Below are 19,432 nucleotides of genomic sequence, written 5' to 3' on the forward strand. Positions count from 1 at the left end.
AGTCCTGTATTGATGCTTTGCCTGTTTGATGGTTCGTCGGAGGGCATAGCGGGATTTCTTATAAACTTCCGGGTTAGAGTCCCGCTCCTTGAAAGTGGCAGCTCTAGCCTTTATCTCAGTGCGGATGTTGCCTGTAATCCATGGCTTCTGGTTGGGGTATGTACGTATGGTCACTGTGGGGACAACGTCATCGATGCACTTATTGATGAAGCCAATGACTGATGTGGTGTACTCCTCAATGCCATTGGAAGAATCCCGGAACATATTCCAGTCTGTGCTAGCAAAACGGTCCTGTAGTTTAGCATCTGCTTCATCTGACCATTTTTTTTATAGACCAAGTCACTAGTGCTTCCTGCTTTAATTTTAGCTTGTAAGCAGGAATCAGGAGGGTAGAATCATGGTCAGATTTGCCAAATGGAGGGCGAGGGAGAGCTTTGTATGCGTCTCTGTGTGTGGAGTAAAGGTGGTCCAGAGTTTATTTCCCTCTGTTTGTAATACTGGATGATCATTTTGAAAGATACTGTATTTGATCTGTAATACTTCAGTGGGAGATTATTGCAGTGCAATACATAGTAATGATACTGCTTATCAGTGTTCAACAGGGTTATAAGGTTATTTTTCAGGTAAGCTGCTGAGAGTACAATTGACACGTGACTCCCACAGATTTACTCTGGATCAAACGACTGTGTGTCCCGGGAGGGGTGTGCCAAGTTCACTCAGAGAACTCCTAGTTCCATTGTAATGCCTTCTGAGCATTCATTAAAGAACAAGAGAACATATTTATGGTTTGCAGAAGCCTTGCAGGAAGTTGGCCTCTTACTTTTGGTAATATTGAGCTTTTAACATGGATTGAACGCTGATCAGGAAAAATACGATACCACGACATGAGCTTATATCATAAAGAATACCACTGCTATTAATATCACATGGAACAAGAATATCAGTTGTTTTTTTACACCATCAAATCCATTATTTTGTATGCCATTGGCCATAGAGATTGGATGCAATAACTGAATAACAATTGCAACTTTGGCTGACTCTGTGGCAACCCCAAACAAGACAATCAGTTTAATTGTTTTTATTATTTAACCTTTATTTAACTAGGCAAGTCAGTTAAGAACAAATTCCTATTTACAATGACGGCCTACCCCGGCCAAACCCGGACAACGCTGGGACAAATGTGCGCCGCCCTATGGGACTCCCAATCACGGCCGGATGTGATACAGCCTGGATTCAAACCAGGGACTGTAGTGACACCTCTTGCACTGAGATGCAGTGCCTTAGACCGCTGCACCACTCGGGAGGCAATGGGCTGTATACAACTACAAAGTCTACATAATACACTTTCCAGAAATGGACACAATAAACAAATTAATTAAATGTTTCCTGGTACTAAAGACAGTCATTTACTGTATGTCTGTCTTGGAAAGCATCACATTAGCTATCAATCAGAAACAACAAGCCATGAAGGTGCCAAGTACCTTTATTCACATCATACAGCAGTTTTATTTTTAGTGGGCACAGTTCCCTACGGAAATAACTTCTAGATACACAGAAATGTATAAATAAATACTTCAATATCATTATATACCATAGATAATTTGTGGCTGATAAAAATAATTTAATAAATACTTTTGGACCTAATAAAGGAAATATCTCTTCTTTCACGTTACACTATTTCACGTCAATGAAGAACAGCATACGATCTACATCTTTATATATCTGTTCTGATAATCATTAATACAAATATAAACACATTTTTAAATATGTTATATTGTAATATATAGTATCTTTAGCTATATATTCTATATACAATTTCAAAGCATGACATTCTATGGATATTGGACAAACGTAACTTGGGCTGCTCCAGAAGTAGCGTGGGTTGCCTTCCCACACGATTCATGCAGCCTGGGATGGGATCTAAAGTTAATCTTAAGAGTGTACAGCGAAACTAAGAGAGTAGGTGCAAGAAAACAGTCTTCAGTTCATGGCTTTAACCAAAGTGTTCCAGTTTAGATTTTTTCTTGTTTAACTCTATTAAATAGTCTGCAATGTTGCTACAATGACAATATTGAAAATTCACTGTATGTGTGCTATAAGATGTCTTTGTCTAATTCAATGACTTTTATCCTTCACATTAATTCTAATTAGCCTATACTGATTGTACAATATACTGTAGTTGAGAAATTAAATTGCACATCAACGTCTAAGGGGCTCTTGTGTGGTAGGTTAGAGTGCTATGGTGGTAAAGTAAGGACATCAATCACGATGCATGGACTGACCCCAGGCTGGGGTCAACAGCAGGTTCTGTAGGTGTGGGTCTTAGCATTAGGACATGGTACCAAAGACTGGGTTATGGCGGCAGATGCTGGGGCCAAACTCATCGTAGTCCTTTTTTGAGTGACAAACCTGGAGAAACTCAGGCTGTGAAGGAAAGAAACGGAATACAAAAGCAAGGAGCAACAGGGGATTTATCTCAGTACTTTAGGCAGATGAAAAGGTTTGGATAACACCAGACACAGCATTATTACAGATGTACAATCTTAATTTGAGCCAGTTTGCTATAGCAGGAAAATAATCCTGCAGCAACAGGACATTTGCATTATTATGTAGATTTAATTAATTGTCACGACTTCCACCGAAGGTGGCTCCTCTTCCTGTTCGGGCGGTGCTCGGCGGTCGTCGTCGCCGGCCTACTAGCTGCCACCGATCCATTTTTCCTTTTCGTTTGTGTCTGTCTGTTTTGTTTACACCTGTGTCCTATTAGTGGATTTCGGTGGGTTTATTAACCTCCGCTGCCTGCTAGTCTTTGTGCGGGATTGTTTTGCTGTGGTTACGTTGTTAGGGGTGCGTGTCTGCACCACAGGGTTTTCTTTTCTCACAGCAGTTGTACCATTTATGAAGGTGGTTAGGAGTAGAGGTTTCTCAGTTTATTTCCCTGTGTGTGGCGACCTCGTTTTGGCGTGTTCCCCCCCATGTTGTTGTTGAGTTGGGACTACTTATTAAACGATTGTGCCACTAGGACTTCCTTGCTCTCCTGCTCCTGATTCCTGCACCTCCCTCCTTATTGGAGGCACGTAACATTAATGGACATTTTTTGTAGGAGTTGATCCATTTTTCGTTAGGGCAAAGTCAGACATTTTAAAGTGGAAATAATAAACTTTAGAAGCCTTTTTAAACCTAGAATACACTATTCTGCAGGAAAATGTTCAGCAACAAAAGAGTAATCAAATGAAGAGCCTACATCTGTAGGCTGAGTACTGTTTATATATTGATTATATATACACATTAATACAGTAGACATTTGTGATAGTGAATGATAATAATAATAATAACAGAACTTGTTAACCTTCGCAGTATGACCATGTAGAAAATGTAGTGTGTATCTGTGTGTATGCGTGGGTGCGTGCTCTGTGTGTGAATGTGTACATGTGCACTGTGTGTGGTCTTTACCGTAGAGGCAAGCATGGATCCTCCAAACCACACGGCATAGCGCTGCATGTGGTGTGTAACCACCAGGACCTCCATGGGCTTGGGCTGAAAACACAGGAAAGTAGACAGATTACCATCCATCCTGAGCCCAGTTTCTACCCTGCATCACAATAGCCTGGACAATGTCAGATCTGTATTGCCAACTCCTATGATCGTTGTCGTACCAAACATGACCATTGGAGGCAGGAAAGCACGAACAGACACACACCTTTATCCTTCCTCCACTGAGCTCCTCACTCAATTTGAGCCGGGCGTCTACCGACCGCTTCAGGTCTCTCTGCAGCCGCCGGCCAAAGTCTCTGAACATGGTGGAACCGCCAGACAGGACAATATTCTGTAATGTGTCAGTACACAACACAACTATAGGGTGTCAGTTTTCTAGCCCATCAAAACAATAACAACACCTTCATTCATCAAGAAGTAGTCAATCTGGCTAAACACACAATCAAGAGACAGAAAAAATAAATAATTGGTGGGCGCTTATATTTATCCTTTTTTACACATACACAAGTATGTAATTTATACGCATGTGTGAATTGGAAATGTATTTTTTTAATATCCCACTTTCCCTGAGACACCGATGGAGTGTGGGGTCACAGCCAGGGTCAGTCATTATGAATGATGCACCTGGCACAATTAGGGTTAAATGCATGCATGCTTTCTGTGTCTAGTTAGGCTTCAATGTCATCACAGAATTAGGGCTTTATCACAAATTATTAACTGGGTGGTTCGAGCCCTGAATGCTGATTGGCTGACAGGTGTGGTATATCAGACCGTATACCACGGCTATGACAAAACATTTATTTTTACTGTTCTAATTAGGTTGGTAACCAGTTTATAATAGCAATAAGGCACCTCGGCTTTGCGTCGTGCCTAAGAACAGCCCTTAGCCGTGGTATATTGGCCATATACCACACCCCCTCTGGCCTTATTGCTTAAATAACAACCCTTGAAAGTTGCTGATATCAAATGTGTAAAGGCTACACTGGTCAGGTCTCAAACCCTAACGAGAGAGAGAGAGCGAGCGAGTGAGAGAGAGAAAGGAAAAGGCTCAGGGAAAATCGGGACAGTCATTTGACCTTAATTAAATATTGACGTTCAGCGATAATAGGGGATCAACCAGCGATCCTCCGCCATTACAGGTCGAGGGGGTCAATCGTTTGTTAACAAACTTTAGAGGCTTTGGGAGGAAATGTATCCCGTTGTTTGGATTGGGCTGAGCTGGAATAACTTCTGGGGCAATAAAAAAAGTACTGTTCTCCATCTATTTTTCATCCCTCTCTCCCTCCCTCTTTCATCCCTCTTTCCATCCATGTTTTGCCTTTCTGAAATGAATCCATTTATTACTCGTGTCAGAGGAGGAGATGAGAGCCCAGCAGCAGAGCGTTTTACTGCAGATGACCACCTTTCAATTTGTGAAGAAGATGGTTTAAGCTTATAGTCCACCTCAGGTGTTGTGACTCGTGGGGATCGTTAGGATGCTCAATGAATTGTTAAATGTATTCAATTGCCCAGAAGATTGCAATATTTTATTTTAGGCAGTTGGTTCACTGGGCTATTACAAGTTCAATGACTTGTCTCAATGTTTTTATAAATACCCCAGTTTGATGTTTTAATTTGATATGCAGATGAGTGGCATGGGGATCATGGACATTTATAACACATGAGCAAGATAATTTGCACTCATTCTGTGTTTAGAAAAAATATATGTTTTGTTGGCATGATCCAAGCTAAATGAAGAGTAGAATGTGAACTGAAATGGCCATTGAATAAGTCAGCTGCCGTGTTCAAGCCTATGTTCCCTCATTGCCTCCACAAGGCCAACATGCATCTACCAGTAAGATAACAAGGTGTACACTGACGCCTGGTGGACAAAATATGAAAAATTATTCAGAATCAAAACTGTCAATACTAAATGTATTGCAGAGCAAGTCTGACATATTTAAAATAATCTTCAAATCATATTCTTTCTTAAATGAATTGTTAAACTGGAAAGACATGCGTTTCCCCCATCACACAATCAATTGCAGAATGTAGTGTTGAAGCCATACCTTATATAGAGGTCTTCTGACATCTATTGGACAGTTCATTATAACCTCGTCAACTATATCTGAGATTGGCTGCATGAAGTCTGGGTTGGCAAACTGTAAAACACAGGAGCAGATTTAGTGGGTATTACATGTGAATGTTTAAAGCAAGGTCCAATGCAGCTGTTTTTATCTCAATATCAAATAATTTCTGGGTAACAATTAAGAATATTACTGTTATTGTTTTTAATTAAAATTTTCGAAAAGAAACAAAAATAGCTTCTTAGCAAAGAGCAATTTCTCAAGAAAGAATTTAGCTATGACTGTCTGGGAGTGGTCTGGAGAGGGGAAAACTGAAAACTAGCTGTTGTTGTCAGATAGGTTTGGAACTATTTTTTTTTTTCTTTTTCTTTTTTAAATGTTTTAATTTACCGCCTGGTGTTGTCACCAGGAAGGCCAAAACGCCATCCCACCAAAACAGGCTGAAATATTAGGCTTTCTTTTCAAACAGCTCTTACACTAAAAAGGCATTATCATTCCAACCTCAGTGTGTTAATATGTATAAAACACATGGAAACCATGATTTTGACTGCACTGAGCCTTTAAATGAGAATAATCTTAAATTTGTCAACTTTATTCTGCATAACAATTATTTATCTTTTTTTTTTTACTGATATCTTACATGACAACAATTGGTGCTTTCTTGAAGATACTCATTTCAAATGAGTAATTAATCCAATTGGATCCTTATTGGGTAACAACACTGGCTGATAACTGTTGTGATGTTAGTTCTTATAAATAGTGTAGCATAAAATAAACGCTACCCATTATTCAGAATATCAATGAATACCTCTGGATGAAAGAATATTTCTGGACCTAAAAAGCGTTCATATCCAACGTCTATGTGGAATTCAGATTTGCTGATGGCATTGATGCCTTTGTACTTCTTGATCCATTTCCCAGGGTCCGTGTCATATTTGGCAAATTCCTTCACAATGTCTGGACAGATGTAGCAGTACCTCTCCTGGGAAAACAAAACAACAAAACAACAAAAAACAAATAAACAAGTGTGAGCTTACATTGTTCATTTATGTACATAATGTAGCATCAGTCCAACAACCATTACACCAATCAAAACCTCTTAAAGAGGTCGCTAGATGTTGCTAGGTAGCTTCACTACTATTCTCCTCCTCACCTTGACTGCCTTGGCTGTCTCCATGGACTGTTCCGGGGGGATGCCCACCTCCCTCTCTCTGAGGAGCTGCTGAATAAACAAGGTGATGTCTCGACCTGCTATGGGGATGTGTTTTATACAGCTCCCAATGACGTAGCCTTCAGCCTAGCACAGGACACATAAGTTACAATGACTCAAACAGTCAACAACAGGTTAACATAACATGATCCTGATCATGTCTCAAAGAGTTACTCTATACCTGTAGCATAACTATGAATTTGCAAAACATGAAACACTTAAAGCTGCAATATGTATATTTTTGGGCGACCTGACCAAATTCACATAGATCTGTCATTCTCATTGAAAGCCAGTCCAAGAAGCGATAGTTCTGTTCTATGTGCACTATTTCTATACTTCCTGTTCGTAAGTTTTTTTGCATCTTTTACTTTCGGTTTTGTCCACCAGCTTCAAACAGCTGAAAATACAATATTTCTGGTTATGGAGAAGATATTTCCCAGCGGTTTAGATGGTACAATGATTCTCTACACTATACTTGCTTGTTTTGTCACATAAACTAAAATTAGGCGACTTATTCTAATTTTAGCAACCAGGAAATGGCGGAGCGATTTCTGCATAGTGCATCTTTAGTAATAACAGGTATACCAGTGACTATTATTTTAAATAAAGTCTATGGAATTGAGGTGGGGGCATTTAGAAAACAGCTGACAGTGAAGAAGGCATCTGAACAAGTCTATGAACGTGCTGGGACTTTTACGTTAACAAGTACCAGTATATCTCAATATGGGTAGAGCACTTGTTTTTCACTGTATGGTATTCTATTTTATGGTATCCAATTCTATTTTATATTATATATAGCCATGAAGAAAAAGTCCACATACGGGATCCCAGCAATCATTGAATTTGACACAGCATTTTACTCATCATAAACAACAGACACAGAACTTCATGCCATATCACTTTTACAGAGAGGGAGTTATATTTAGGAGAGTCATGTGCACAGGTGTTGCGTCTCAATAAGCTAAAGTGGCTACTTCTCCTTGTTTCCTCTCTGCCAGCAACCCTGATTTAAAAAGACAGAACAGCAACACTGATTTAAAAAGACAGGACAGCAACACTGATTTAAAAAGACAGGACAGCAACACTGATTTAAAAAGACAGGACAGCAACCCTGATTTAAAAAGACAGGACAGCAACCCTGATTTAAAAAGACAGGACAGCAACACTGATTTAAAAAGACAGGACAGCAACCCTGATTTAAAAAGACAGGATAGCTAAAAGCAATATGGCGAAGGCCCACAAGGGAATTTTCCTTGACCTGGAGGGAAAAGCCACCGTGGACTGTTGAGAAACCGTATGGGAGTCTTAGGCTGCGTTTACACAGGCAGCCCAATTCTGATATTTGTTCCACTAATTGGTCTTTTGACCAATCACATTAGATATTTTTCAGAGCTGATCTGATTGGTCAAAAGACCAAAGAGTTGAAGCATGTCCTGGGGTGGGGGGAGGGGGGGTTCAACCCATGTTACAGGGCTGTTTCTATCAGGGAAGGGATAGGATGGTTATAAAACGTCCCCTTACATGCCTTTCCTCATTGGATCTTCCCATTAACCCACGATGCCTTGGATCATGTTGTATATTGACATTCCTTTGAATTTGGACAGACACACAATCAAAACAGGTCAATAAAGGAGTTAAGTTGGGCTTGCTAGCTGCTTCCACTCACAAGAAAGACATTTCTGTTTTGTTCCCGCAATTAAAGCTAAGCAACCAAGATGGCCTAGCTTTTCTTGAGGAATGCCAACACATTTTGAGGTTTATAATGCCTTCATAAGGTTGGCATAGCACTTCTGTCATGGAATATTATGGAAACCCCAATGTTGATGGACGGTTTCATAACAGTTTAACGTGACATAAGACAGCATTAAGCTTTCACGACAAGTGTGATTATAAGCCTCTATGACCTATTAGGCCTGCGACCTATTATGTCATAGTGTCTTTTAACAACAAAAAAACTTTGATATGCTTTTGTTACCACAGGTATGGCATGGGTGACTCCATCTCCGCTGTCAATCACGATTCCTGTCAGTGTTCGCTCGCCTACTTGTCTAGATGTCCATGATGCTGCCAGGGCAAGAACTGCCTGAAATGAACCAATACAATCACTGAGAGACAGATTTCAATGTGATTAGACCTAGGGCTGTGGCGGTCATGAAATATTGTAAACATGTTTAGAATCTCCAGGCCTCCACGCATACATGCTGCTGATGTATGCCTTTGGAACATCTACAATGAAAAAAAGTCTAATAAACCCATTTAATATACCATCACAATAAATCCATTATTTATTTTAGGCAGGTCTAAAGAAACATTATGATATGAAGAAAATGTATTTCAGAAGAACAGAATATGAGTTGGCCTACTGTATGTTATCTGGCTATGCGCCCTGCCATAGGCTGTAGACTAGTTCATTTAGCAGACAAGATATGCTTATAAGTCCCGTGCCATTATTTTATATTATATGATTTTATAGTAAGAAGAATATAATTGAACTTGGCTGAAGGATATTTTTCCCATTCCGAAGCAATGTTGAGAGTAAAAGTGATCATTTGAAACAGGTCCTATATGCTAATCTAGATTTTGAGTTAATTTAGATGTGAATTATACAAATCTTAGATTGTCTTAAAAATCAAAACATATTTGCGCTGCATGATGCGACTATACGCAACAAAAAGTCGCAAAAAAAGCTTACACTCTGTTCCTTGCCTCAGGCTGCACACCCTGTTCTCTCATCAAGTGGTCATATTTTCAACCATCAGACTATTCTCAATTTAATCTTGTCTTTACTAATATGGAGGAGAAAAAAACGATTTAGAATGGCCCAATATCAAATGGGTAGGAACAACAGGAGGCTGCTGAGGGGAGGCCGGTTCATATTACTGTACGGAAACAGCACAAATGGAATGGCATCAAACAACTGTAACCATGTGTTTGATGTATTTGATACCATTTCACTTATTCCGCTCCAGCCATTACCACAAGCCCGTCCTCCCCAATTAAGGTACCGCCAACCTTGTGTTGTAGGAACAGGGGGCAGGGGGAAAAAGACATCATCCGTATGCACTCGAATAGCGAATGGAGGCTGCTTTCCCAGTTTAAATCATGCTGAGGCTAGTCCGGTTTTATAGCGGAGCAGCTGAGAAATAGACCTAAATATGGTAGCAGCTGGGATCCTCCTCTTTTTAGTAGCAACCATCAAAAACTCTGCTATCACACGGAATTGCATATAGAAATGTCTGGGCTTATAAGAACACTTATTTCACTTCATGCATCAACCACTGTTTGAGGAGCATGCAGCCTCTCACTGCACGACAGGTGATATTCCACCCAAACTCTGTATGCTATGGGCTCTCCAACCATGTTCCTGCAGCTACCCAGTGCTTCATTTGGGAAACCAAATTAAATCTGTTTGGGAATAGCGATAGTAACATGTTTTCATAACGCAACACATTTAATTAACTTAAACTGTTGACCGCCCCTCTCTCTGCGTGCTCGAAAAAGGAATGAAGGAGAGGAGGAGATGGACAAATTCACTATAATTGTAAGCTAACTCTGTAAGCCGCCCTGCACAATCAATGAACCAACAGCATCACCTAGGCCTATATGTTCTCTCCCAGACTCATGGATTGATGATTGGAGCGTATCATAAGGTAACCAGTCCAACCAGTATGAATAGCACAGTCCAGATTCAAAGGTGATTGCTAGAATTTGTTTAATTTTGAAGTATAGGCTAGACCAATTATGTACCAAAAACATCCTAAATCTATATATGTTTAAAAAAAAAATGTTTTTCCACCTTGCATAATATGCAATAGGCTATTAGGTTATGTATTGTCCAATGCCATAATCATTATTTTAATTCAGGTTTATTTTTTGGGCTTTGGCTCATACCGTACACAGTGTTTTCGGAAAGTATTCAGACCCCTTGACTTTTTCCACATTTTGTTACATTACAGCCTTATTATAAAATGGATTAAATAAAATAAATCCTCAGCAATCTACACACAAAACCCCATAATGACAAAGTGAAAATGGGTTTTTAGAAATGTTTGTAAATGTATAAAATATAAAAAACAGAAATACCTCATTTACATAAGTACTCAGACCTTTTGCTATAAGACTCTAAATTTATCTCAGGTACATCCTGTTTCCATTGATCATCCTTAAGATGTTTCTACAACATGATTGGAGTCCACCTGTGGTAAATTCAATTGATTGGACATTATTTGGAAAGGCATACACCTGTCTATATAAGGTCCCACAGTTGACAGTGCATGTCAGAGCAAAAACCAAGCCATGTGGTCGAGGGAATTGTCTGTAGAGCTCAGAGACAGGATTATGTCGAGGCACAGATCTGGGGAAGGGTATCAACATTTTTGCCAGCATTGAAGGTATCCAAGAACACAGTGGCCTCCATCATTCTTGAAAGGAAGAAGTTTGGAACCACCTAGACTCTTCCTAGAGCTGGCCGCCCAGCCAAACTGAACAAAAGGGGGAGAAAGGCCTTGGTCAGGGAGGTGACCAAGAACTCGATGGTCACTCTGACAGCTCTAGAGTTCATCTGTGGAGATGGGAGAACGTTCCAGATGGACAACCATGTCTGCAGCACTCCACAAATCAGGCCTTTATGGTAGAGTGGCCAGACGGAAGCCACTCCCCAGTAAAAGGCACATGACAGCCCGCTTGGAGTTTGACAAAAAGCACACAAAGACTCTCAGATCATGAGAAACAAGATTCTCTGGTCTGATGAAACCAAGATTGAACTCTTTGGCTTGAATTCCAAGCGTCACGTCTGGAGGAAACCTGGCACCATCCCTACGGTGAAGCACATTGATGGTATCATCAAATCAAAGTTTATTTGTCACGTGCGCCGAATACAACAGGTGTAGACCTTACAGTGAAATGCTTACTTACAAGCTTTAACCAATAGTGCAAAGAAGGTATTAGGTGAACAATAGGTAGGTAAAGAAATAAAAACAACAGTAAAAAGACAGGCTATATACAGTAGCGAGGCTATAAAAGTAGAGAGGCTACATACAGACACCGGTTAATCAGGCTGATTGAGGTAGTATGTACATGTAGATATAGTTAAAGTGACTATGCATATATGATGAACGGTGGTAGCAGTAGCAGTAGCGTAAAAGAGGGGTTGGCGGGTGGTGGGTGGGACACAATGCAGATAGCCCGGTTAGCCAATGTGCGGGAGCACTGGTTGGTCGGCCCAATTGAGGTAGTATGTACATGAATGTATAGTTATAGTGACTATGCATATATGATAAACAGAGAGTAGCAGCAGTGTAAAAAGATGGGTTGGGGGGGGTTGGGGGGGCACAGAGTGCAAATAGTCCGGGTAGCCATTTGATTACCTGTTCAGGAGTCTTATGGCTTGGGGGTCACCCTTTGTGGTGACTTGCGGTCAGAGGCAGAGCAATTGCCATACCAGGCAGTGATGCAACCAGTCAGGATGCTCTCGATGTTGCAGCTGTAGAACCTTTTGAGGATCTCAGATCTTTTTAGTTTCCTGAGGGGGAATAGGCTTTGTCGTGCCCTCTTCACGACTGTCTTGGTGTGTTTGGACCATTCTAGTTTGTTGTTGATGTGGACACCAAGGAACTTGAAGCTCTCAACCTGCTCCACTACAGCCCCATCGATGAGAATGGGGGCGTGCTCGGTCCTCCTTTTCCTGTAGTCCACAATCATCTCCTTAGTCTTGGTCACGTTGAGGGATAGGTTGTTTTTCTGGCACCACCCGGCCAGGTCTCTGACCTCCCCCCTATAGGCTGTCTCGTCGTTGTCGGTGATCAAGCCTACCACTGTTGTGTCGTCTGCAAACTTAATGATGGTGTTGGAGTCGTGCCTGGCCATGCAGTCGTGGGTGAACAGGGAGTACAGGAGGGGACTGAGCACGCACCCCTGGGGAGCTCCAGTGTTGAGGATCAGCGTGGCAGATGTGTTGCTTCCTACCCTCACCACCTGGGGGCGGCCCGTCAGGAAGTCCAGGATCCAATTGCAGAGGGAGGTGTTTAGTCCCAGGATCCTTAGCTTAGTGATGAGCTTTGAGGGTACTATGGTGTTGAACGCTGAGCTGTAGTCAATGAATAGCATTCTCACATAAGTGTTCCTTTTGTCCAGGTGGGAAAGGGCAGTGTGGAGTGCAATAGAGATTGCATCATCTGTGGATATGTTMGGGCYGTATYCAAATTGGAYTGGMTCTAGGGTTTCTGGGATAATGGTGTTGATGTGAGCCAWTYWCAYCCTTTSAAASCACTTCATGGCTACYGACGTGAGTGCTACGGGTCTGTASTCATTTAGGCAGGTTGCCTTRGTGTTCTTGGGCACAGGGACTATGGTGGTCTGCTTGAAACATGTTGGTATTACAGACTCAATCAGGGACATGTTGAAAATGTCAGTGAAGACACCTGCCAGTTGGTCAGCACATGCCCGGGGCACACGTCCTGGTAATCCGTCTGGCCCCGCAGCCTTGTGTATGTTGACCTGTTTAAAGGTCTTCCTCACGTCGGCTACGGAGAGCGTGATCACACAGTTGTCCGGAACAGCTGATGATCTCATGCATGTCTCAGTGTTGCTTGCCTCGAAGCGAGCATAGAAGTGATTTAGCTCGTCTGGTAGGCTCGCGTCACTGGGCTTCCCACATGCTGTGGCGATGTTTATCAGCAGAAGGGACTGGGGGACTAGTCAGGATCGAGGCAAAGATGAACAGACCAAAGTAAAAATAGATCCTTGATGAAAACCTGCTCCAGAGCGCTCAGGACCTCAGACTGGGGCGAAGGTTCACCTTCCAACAGGACAACGACCCAAAGCACACAGCCAAGACAATGCAGGAGTGGCTTCAGGACAAGTCTCTGAATGTCCTTGAGAGGCCCAGCCAGAGCCCGGATTTAAACCCGATCGAACATCTCTGGAGAGACCTGAAAATAGCTGTGCAGCAACGCTTGAGAGGATCTGCAGAGAAGAATGGGAGAAACTCCCCAAATACAGGTGTGTCAAGCTTGTAGCGTCATACCCAGGAAGACTCAAGGCTGTAATTGCTGCCAAAGGTGCTTCAACAAAGTACTGAGTAAAGGGTCTGAATACTTATGAAAATATAATATATATTTTTTATAAATTTGCAAAAATTTGCTTGGTCATTATGGGGTATTGTGTGTAGATTGATGAGGGAAAAAATAACATTTAATCAATTTTAGAATAAGGCTGTAACAGAACAAAAAAATGTAAAAGTAAAGGGGTCTGAATACTTCCCGAAGTCAATGTATAGGCCTATGAGTATGCATAAGCTTGAATATGTGTATGGTGTTCTAAATGCAATGTCTTAAATGATTTGAATAAATCATCATCTTATAAAGAGTTGCCCATTTTCAAACTAGAGGTCTTCACAGATCCACCTATACCCGAATACCGGAGACCGGGTTCCAGATCCAGAATTCTAAATTATGTCATGGGTCTGAGTTGGATCCGTTGTTATTTTGTGTATGATGAGAAAGCTCATGCACAGCTGCAGCCTCAATTAGCCTAGCTAGCTAATTTTAGCTAGCTTAACTAGCTTCTCCTAGTTTGATGAAGTCAAGACAGGTACTATGTAATCATATTTCATGATAAAAAACCTAACTATGGCAGCTATTAGTCTACTATAGCGCGAACCGGATTGGTTGGTTGCTGCTCTCGTCTCTCCCTCCGCACTGCTCCGAATGTCACTGGCTCACAGTAGGGCCCCTCTCCCGCCTGCTAGAGCGCCACCTCTCACTCCCTCTCACGCTTTATCAGCTCTGGTTAAGAAAGTATCTTAAAACATGACTTTTCTGCTGCTTCCCTCACTCGATTCGGCCCGGGCTATGTCTATACAGAACTGGTCTAACTGTCCTCGGGTCCTGTTGAAACAGGTCTCTATATTTACTAAATGTATTTATGCATATCTGTTCCGGGTGGGAAAGCCTCAGGTCAATTTCGGAACGGGTCCAACGTTTTTGAACCCTGAAGACCTCTACTACCAACGCATGTCCAGAGTGCATAAGAGGAGATTACCGTGACTCAGCAATCACATGGAATTTGACTGCCATCATTACTCATTACTGCCATTGTGGCAGTAATATGGTCACCACAACAGCCCTAATTGGACCTCACCTTCATTAACATCTTTATGCATCCACTGATCTATCAAGTGTTTAAACATACAGTACCAGTCAAAAGTTTGGACACACCTACTCATTACAGAGTTTTTCTTTATTTTTACTATTGTCTATATTGTAGAATAATAGAGAAGACATCAAAACTATGGTATCATGTAGTAACCAAAAAAGTGTTAAACAAATCAAAATATATATTATATTTGAGATTCTTCAAAGTAGCCACCCTTTGCTTTGATGACAGCTTTGCACACTCTTGGCATTCTCTCAACCAGCTTCATGAGGTAGTCACCTGGAATGCATTTCAATTAACAGGTGTGCCTTGTTAAAAGTTAATTTGTGGAATTTCTTTCCTTCTTAACGCGTTTGAGCCAATCAGTTGTGTTGTGACAAGGTAAGGGTGGTATACAGAAAATAGCCCTATTTGGTAAAAGACCAAGTACATATTATGGCAAGAACAGCTCAAATAAGCAAAGAGAAACGACAGTCCATCATTACTTTAAGGACAGGAAGGTCAGACAATGAGGAAAACTTTGAAAGTTTCCTCAAGTGCGGTTGCAAAAACCATCAAGCGCTATGATGAAACTGGCTCTCATGAGGACCGCCACAGGAATGGAAGACCCAGAGTTACCTCTGCTGCAGAGTGTAAGTTCATTAGAGTTACCAGCCTCTGAAATTGCAGCCCAAATAAATGCTTCACAGAGTTCAAGTAACAGACACATCTCAACATCAACTGTTCAGAGGAGACTGCGTGAATCAGACCTTCATGGTCGAGTTGCTGCAAAGAAATCACTACTAAAGGACACCAATAATAAGAAGAAACTTGCTTGGGCCACAAAACACGAGCAATGGACATTAGACCGGTGGAAATCTGTCCTTTGGTCTGTTGAGTCAAAATGTTTGCGTAGGTGAACGGATGATCTCTGCATGTGTGGTTCCCACCATGAAGCACTGGAGGAGGAGGTGTGATGGTGTGGGGGTGCTTTGCTGTTGACACTGTCTGTGATTTGTTTTTAAATTCAAGGCACACTTAACCAGTATGGCTACCAAAGCATTCTGCAGCGATACGCCATCCCATCTGGTTGCGCTTATGGGACTATCATTTGTTTTTCAACAGGTCAATGACCTAACACACCTCCAGGCTGTGTAAGGGCTATTTGACCAAGAAGGAGAGTGATGGAGTGCTGCATCAGATGACCTGGCCTCCACAATCACCCGACCTCAACCCATTTGAGATGGTTTGGGATGAGTTGGACCGCAGAGAAGGAAAAGCAACCAACAAGTGCTCAGCATATGTGACAACTCCTTCAAAACTGTTGGAAAAGCATTCCAAGTGAAGCTGGTTGAGAGAATGCCAAGAGTGTGCAAAGCTGCCATCAAGGCAAAGGGTGGCTACTTTGAAGAATCTCAAATAAAATATATTTTGATTTGTTTAACACATTTTTGGTTACTACATGATTCCATATGTGTTATTTCATAGTTTTGATGTCTTCACTATTATTCTACAATGTAGAAAACAGTCAAAAATAAAGAAAAACCCTTGAATAAGTAGGTGTCTCCAAACTTTTGACTGGTACTGTATATTTCTATCTAGGCTTACATGGAGTGAATGGATGATCATATCAAATACATTGTTATAATAATAAGACATCCTCAATACTTATACTATATACTACTGGTATATAACCATACATGAATGGGGTCATTGGGGTATTACACCTCATTAACATCACGGCAGATCAATAGTGTGAATGGGACATTATTTCTGTTGTACCTGCACTGCGATGTACAGGCCTGGGACATTAAAGGTCTCAAACATGATCTCAGCCAGATACTCTCTGTTCTCTGGCGTGTTCAACGGAGGCTCTGTCTGGGGACACAAACGTAAAAAACACTATACAGTCCAACTGACGCAGTCTAAGAGCAATAACAGCAAAGCTACAAAATAATACAATTTAAATTAGGTCTTACAAAAACCATGCACCTATTGACGGTTTTCATTTTGAAAAACATTGACTAAATTCAGAATGGGCAATGGGTGCATTCATTGATATTTATAAATACTGAAATGCCAGTTTCAAAAATAGAAAAATAAATACCAATATCTCTATTTCATTCCCATATATGTTACAACAAACAAAATATGTGTTATGGTGTATACTGGGGTATATAATACCTTTACAATAAACTGTCTCTCACCATAAGGAAGCTATGGTCTTCAGGCTCTGCCCGCAGATACTTAAAGATGATCTGCTCCATGAACTTTTCCATCAAATCCCAGTCTTCCACCATCCCATGTCTGATGGGCCACTTTGGAGACAGAAGGCCACATGGTTACAACTTAAAACCACCCCTGTGGGTGAAAACTGGTCGAATCAACGTTGTTTAAATGTCATTTCAACCTAATGACGTTGAATCAACGTAGAAAACTGATAGGGTTAGCAAAAAGTAATCAACGTAAGGGCACTTTGTCTTTTTTTCACCCAACTTTTAACCGAAATCCAATGACATGGTGAAATCTTTTGTTGAATTCACATTGAACTTGACGTTGAACTGACATCTGTGCCCAGTGGGACAGATCCTATGAGTAGGATCAATCACCTTGGTTGCATAGTTGGGCTTATCAATGCCTTCATCTCCTATAAAGAAATCCAAGTCATCCACTCCCTTCACAAGTCGCCTCTGTGCCTGGTCTCCTACACCGGCTGACTCCCGTATAGCAATGCCTGAAATGGAAACACATAAGGGTAACGAACAGGTGTTACATTCTTCTCTAAACCTCCCGTCCATCAAGTCGATATACATGGACAGATGACGTACCAAAGGCCCATATGTTCACACAGCTATCAAGCATATTTTAGAACTCTGTGTTCAACAAAGAACAGATCAAAACAGTCTGAAACTCATTTGTTGTCCGTTCCCTTGAGAAATGAATTGATGGTAATGAGTGAAATGACAGCTGGAGTGCAGTAACTTGCTCAAGGTTACACAGCCGTGTGATGAGATGGGAGGCTACACTGCCTTTAATTAGTGCTTTCCCAAGGCAGAGCTTGATTCAAATCCAAAAAACAAAACCTTAAACTCCAAAACTGATGTAAATAAAGCCATCTTCAAGTTAGAAGTGGATAGTGTTTAAAACATCTGCAACATAAGCTATACAGTATACTTACAGGATGGCATGATAAACTGTGGCTCTGTGTTTCCAGCATATCCAATCTTGGTGTATCTGCATTCAAAGAAAAACAACACAAAGTCATCATAACACAGCAAAAAGTACAATGTTTGCCCCTAAGCATTGTGCAAATATACAACTTAATCATTTATTTATTTTCTGTACCATGGACTAAGCAGAATGCATTTGTCAATATATTCTCTACCGATCAATTTGCAATTAACCTTTCAGAAACAACCGAAACCTTTAGCAATTAGTTCCCTATAATAAATGTACAGCATCAGGTTCTGTCTCGACCCCAGCCTTTCTAATTAAGTACAACTTCCTGTTTAACCATACTAATTCATCATGGAGGAAAAATGTATCTCCTCTAAAATGTATATTGTTAGCCAAAACATGCAGCTGTTTGATTCATAGAGATCTTGGAAAATGTACTGCCCACAGGCTGAGTTATTCATCAAGTTAATCACACCTGTGAGTTTACAGGCATTCGGATTCAGAAAACAGTAGGCTCCTCTACGGCTAAAATAGTCTAAGTTTTAGAGGACACTACAGCTGTGGCCAATTGCACTTTATTTACATTAACATCTTAGCTATAGACCTAAAATACATTAGAAAGTATTTATTATTATATATTATACATTATGACATTTTTTATAGTATTATTTAATCTTATTCTCAAGTAAACTTTGCAGGCAGGTGCTTTCCACTTGGGTGGCAAAGGTTGCCTTGATTGGTGGCATAACATAGCCTAACGTTAGTAAATGTCCTTTTCAAGGCAGATCACATACTGTATCTTCAGAGCAAGCGTAGCTGTTTCAAGTAAACAAACTCACCCTGTCCCACAATCTATCACGCAAGGGGGTAGAGGAGTTGCCATGCTCGTGTTGACGATTGTCCTATCGATACTAGAACACCATAGATTATTTGCAACAACTGTATCAGCTAGTTTAAACACAATGTATGATTAAAGGTTGGCTACACGGCTGATTGCACTGCCCCGTGCTCGCTTATTTCCCTGTACCGTTATTTATATTACAGAGTAGCCATTATATTGACCAGATACTCAAGTGGCCGCTCTAACAATGAAAATAAATGTCTTCAAAAATGGAAGGCAGTGGGGAGGGGGCACGATTAGGTGGGACCATTCTAGCCAATGAGAGGGCAGATACGCACAACAACAGGCACAACTCCAATATAAAGTGTTTTTTCTCAAAGTTGCCAGGATGTCAAGTGTCCTACTTAAATCAGTACACTCGCAACAACATAAGCATTACGAAACTTCTAGTCGATCAAATAAGCCATACGTAGAAAAGAAACCATTCACATTTTCGTTAACCAAATTCGA

General features: G+C 41.0%; 1 protein-coding gene across 1 annotated transcript; it reads right to left on the minus strand.

Annotated features, from left to right (window-relative positions):
* Positions 1-1,736: 1,736 nt before the first annotated feature.
* On the minus strand, positions 1,737-19,107 carry actr3b (actin related protein 3B). Its single transcript, XM_023973330.2, has 12 exons — positions 18,921-19,107; positions 18,083-18,138; positions 17,514-17,638; positions 17,112-17,222; positions 16,687-16,782; positions 8,747-8,854; positions 6,715-6,858; positions 6,370-6,543; positions 5,544-5,636; positions 3,701-3,826; positions 3,454-3,537; positions 1,737-2,424 (listed from the first exon to the last, which is right to left on the minus strand). The coding sequence occupies exons 1-12, from the start codon at positions 18,962-18,964 to the stop codon at positions 2,329-2,331; spliced, it is 1,257 nt and encodes a 418-aa protein (XP_023829098.1). The 5' UTR covers positions 18,965-19,107; the 3' UTR covers positions 1,737-2,328.
* Positions 19,108-19,432: the final 325 nt, after the last annotated feature.

Source organism: Salvelinus sp. IW2-2015, linkage group LG27, assembly GCF_002910315.2.
Source record: "Salvelinus sp. IW2-2015 linkage group LG27, ASM291031v2, whole genome shotgun sequence".
Taxonomy (NCBI): domain Eukaryota; kingdom Metazoa; phylum Chordata; class Actinopteri; order Salmoniformes; family Salmonidae; genus Salvelinus; species Salvelinus sp. IW2-2015.